This window comes from Neopsephotus bourkii, unplaced genomic scaffold (assembly GCF_033783945.1).
Source record: "Neopsephotus bourkii isolate Nb327-2 ecotype Australia unplaced genomic scaffold, CSIRO-AGI_Nbou_v1 NB_168, whole genome shotgun sequence".
Taxonomy (NCBI): Eukaryota; Metazoa; Chordata; class Aves; order Psittaciformes; family Psittacidae; genus Neopsephotus; species Neopsephotus bourkii.
Window position 1 is genome coordinate 9,974,393 of NW_026900684.1, and position 3,692 is coordinate 9,978,084.

The 3,692-nt window shown below is 54.1% G+C and overlaps 1 protein-coding gene across 1 annotated transcript; it reads left to right on the forward strand.

Annotated features, from left to right (window-relative positions):
- Positions 1–1,574: 1,574 nt before the first annotated feature.
- HMGB2 (high mobility group box 2) lies at positions 1,575–3,388 on the forward strand. Its single transcript, XM_061372499.1, has 4 exons — positions 1,575–1,822; positions 1,981–2,126; positions 2,215–2,389; positions 2,860–3,388. The coding sequence occupies exons 1-4, from the start codon at positions 1,673–1,675 to the stop codon at positions 3,013–3,015; spliced, it is 627 nt and encodes a 208-aa protein (XP_061228483.1). The 5' UTR covers positions 1,575–1,672; the 3' UTR covers positions 3,016–3,388.
- Positions 3,389–3,692: the final 304 nt, after the last annotated feature.

Below are 3,692 nucleotides of genomic sequence, written 5' to 3' on the forward strand. Positions count from 1 at the left end.
CATCAAAGGCCATATCGTGTAAACCAGGGTCAAGTCACAATACACCGGACTGAATGACTGTGCGGAAATTTCGGTTTTATCCCCAAACCGAATGGGCCAGGTTCACTGCTGGCAGTTCACTTAAGAACATTAACACAGACCACAGGCGTTACAGCTTGGGCTCTCACTGCTGCCGCTTTCCCTTTGCAGAAAGAACAAAACACTGAAAGGCGACACTCTCCCTTCCCAACAGCCCGCCGCGGCATCTTCCATCAGACCTGCCAGCAAGAACGGAAGGAGCAGGCAGTCCCTCCACACCAGGCCTCTCTGATGGCCGGGTGCTGCAAGCCGTCCCGGCACCCCGGCAGCACCCCGAGTCTCGCCAACCGTTACCCCGCAACAAGGCGGCTGGGGGCTGGGAGTTCCTTCCATCACCACCTCGGAGCAGGCCTCGCTCGGGTAGCTCACCCGAAGTTAGAGCACAGTTTTACGGCTGTGGCGGCTGCTGCTCGCCAGGCTCGGAATGCCCCGGGACCACCGCTCCGCCCCGAGGGGAGTGAGCGACGGTGGCTCTCCCCTGCGCGGCGCGGCGCGCCCCAGCTACTCTCCGGGACAGAAGCACAAAAGCTAATGGGACCCTACACTCTCCGGCGGCCATGCCGAGACCTGGACAGTTGTCCTCCACTGCCGGCAGGGCTGGCCTGGGCCCCACTCACCCCGGATTCAGCACACCCCACCATCCTCCTCACTCCCTTTGTATTTTTAAACCACGCTACAGCCTCCCGCTCCTCCCAATCAAACCGCGCGCAGACCCCAGCGGCCAATAGCGCGGGCCCCCGCGGTTTTTTAAACCGTCCCTCTCCCCCAATCGCCGCCCAGCGCTCTAAGTCCCGCCCCTTCCACTATCCTCACCCCAACCGGTTCCAACGAGTATGAGCGCTAACGACCCCCTGCGCTCGACCTAGCCGAGGAACTGCTCGGCTACTGACGTCAGAACAGCAGCCAGCGAATCCCAGGCAGCTCTGGCCCTAGTGGGCGGGGCTGCAGGCAGTTTGAACCGGTGCAGTAGCCAATCTGCTGTGGCAGGGGGCGGGTTCTCAGGCGCCGCGGGTCAAGTTGCTGTGGCGGGTAGAGCTGTGGAAAACAAGAGGCTGTAAGTGCGCCGCTGGGAAACCATTCAGCGGTAGCCGCGGAGGGAGTACAACTCCGTGCAGCCAACGAAGTCATCCATACAGGCAAGGCCCCACTCATCCCGGGCAGCGGGGAGGGCTCCGGGAGGGTAGGAGAGAGGGAGCACGGGAGGCGGGAGCGCCGCCGCCTGTCCTGGGCGCGGAAGGAGTGCGGGGTTGGCAAGGCGGGCTGTGCGGCCAGGGGTGAGGCAGGAATCCCGCCGGCCGGGTGGGGAGGGCGGCCCCACCAGGGAGGGCTGGAGTGCAGGCGGTGGCTCTGGGGGGGCCGGCAGCGGCGGGAGGCGGGTGGAGGCGCCTGGTAGCGGGATGGACCGCGGGGCGGGCGGGCGGGAGCAAGGTCGGCGGCGGGGGAGGGGCTGCGGCCGTGGGGGGTGTGCTTGGGCGGGAAGCGCCGGTAGAGAGAGGCGGGAGCGGCCGGAGGCGCGGCTCCCGGCGCTGCTCCCGCCCTCAGGCCGCCTCTACTTTCCTGTTGCCCCCGTCAGGGACCCTCCGCTGACCGCGCCATGGGCAAAGGCGACCCCAACAAGCCGCGGGGCAAGATGTCCTCGTACGCCTACTTCGTGCAGACCTGCCGCGAGGAGCACAAAAAGAAGCACCCGGACTCGTCCGTCAACTTCGCCGAGTTCTCGCGGAAGTGCTCTGAGCGGTGGAAGGTGAGAACAGCCGGGCCGGGCCGGGCTGAGCTCTGCCGGGCCGGCCCCCGCCTGTCCTGCGGGCTGCTGGGAAAAGATCCCTGGTGGCGGCTGCTGCTGAGGCGTTAGTGGGTCACCGGGTGCTTTTATCTTACGCTTTTTCCTCCACGTGTCTGCAGACAATGTCTAGCAAGGAAAAAGGGAAGTTTGAAGAAATGGCTAAAGGAGACAAAGCTCGTTATGACAGGGAGATGAAGAACTATGTTCCTCCCAAAGGCGAGAAGAAGGGAAAGAAGAAGGACCCCAATGCTCCTAAAAGACCACCGTGAGTGTTTCTGTGACCAAAAAAAGAGGAAAAAAGTATTATTTCTACTAGGCTGGCACTTAACTTTAATCACTGTCTCTTGTTTTAGATCTGCATTCTTCCTTTTCTGTTCCGAACACCGTCCAAAAATCAAAAATGATCATCCTGGCTTGTCTATTGGAGATACAGCAAAGAAATTAGGTGAAATGTGGTCTGAACAGTCGGCCAAAGACAAACTGCCATATGAACAGAAGGCTGCAAAATTAAAGGAAAAATATGAAAAGGTACAGTGAAAGTGATAAAATAATGGCTAAAGTTGTAGAGGTGAATGTGTGACTTGTTTTCCACCTAAACCATGTAGGGCTCAGCTACATCTTTATGTCAGCCCTTGTCAGGGTTCAGAGGGCAGGGTGTGTGGTGTGAGGTGTCTGGAACCCCTTGCATTGAATCTGGATGTGTTTTTTGCATGCCATGGGATTTTACCCATAAGATGCTTTACTTCCAGAAGACAGAACACCTGCTTGGTAAATTACAGAGTCATGCTCCAAACTGCTGTGGTCATGAAATTCTTGAGCTGACCAGGTCACGTGCTTTCTTGCTAAAAGGTTTAAGTGTGAAAGTCTCAAGGCTGAAACCCTGCTTTACCGCACACTCCGTAGTTGGTTTGCTAGTAAAATGGTATTAAACTACTGAAGCAGTACAGATTTGTCTTCAGAACTATGTTACCATCAACTAAACAGCATTTTTCTCACAGGATATCGCAGCATACCGTGCCAAGAGCAAGAGCGACACAGGAAAAAAGGGCCCAGGTAGGCCTGCAGGATCTAAGAAGAAAGCGGAACCAGAAGAGGAAGAGGAGGAGGAGGAGGAAGAAGATGAAGAGGAGGAAGAAGATGAAGATGAGGAATAAATGAATGTCCCGCTGTAAAGATTTATGCTCAAAATCCAATATTTTGCTAAGAATGTGAACTCAAGTGCAGCTCATTGTTAGCTTCAGTATAAAAATCTGTACAGAATTGTGTATAGGTAATGTGGTTCTTTGTAGGGAGACCTCTATTTTTAATGTAAGTAGTAGCTGAGGGCTGCTACAGTTTGGTTAAAAAAAGAAAAAGTTGTGGAATGTTTCTGCATATTTAATGGTTTTGTTAAAATTCAGTGACAGCCAGGTGTTTCTTTATAGCTAAGTAAAACAAAGGAGGTAGCTTAATAGCTGATCTTATATTTTGTAGTATATTACATTGTATTACTTTTTTAACAGTTTTGTAATAAAATGTTGTACATGATGATTGTTGCATTCTTGATGTTTTGGAGCGGCTGGCTGCCCCCAGAGCACTGCAGCCCTGTCCAGGGAAGTGCTTTGTGTTCTTGCTCTTGTCACAGAACTGGCAAGTGTCTGGGACCATTGACTCCTGGGGTCTATACAGGAGCATAAACCTTTTAAGCCACAACTCTCTCCCACATTTACTACCGTTAGCTGCTGTCGATGTTTTCCTTATGCCAGCATTTACTTAGACCACCTTGTGAGTGAAAAAAAAAAATCTATTGATTTCAAGTACTGAAGTTGCTGATAATTATTCATGGATTGTT

Coding starts and splice junctions, on each gene's coding strand:
- HMGB2 (XM_061372499.1), top strand. CDS start 1,673: ATGGGCAAAGGCGACCCCAACAAGCCGCGGGGCAAGATGTCCTCGTAC. Junction 1,823..1,980: donor AGTGCTCTGAGCGGTGGAAG/GTGAGAACAGCC, acceptor ACGTGTCTGCAG/ACAATGTCTAGCAAGGAAAA. Junction 2,127..2,214: donor AATGCTCCTAAAAGACCACC/GTGAGTGTTTCT, acceptor CTCTTGTTTTAG/ATCTGCATTCTTCCTTTTCT.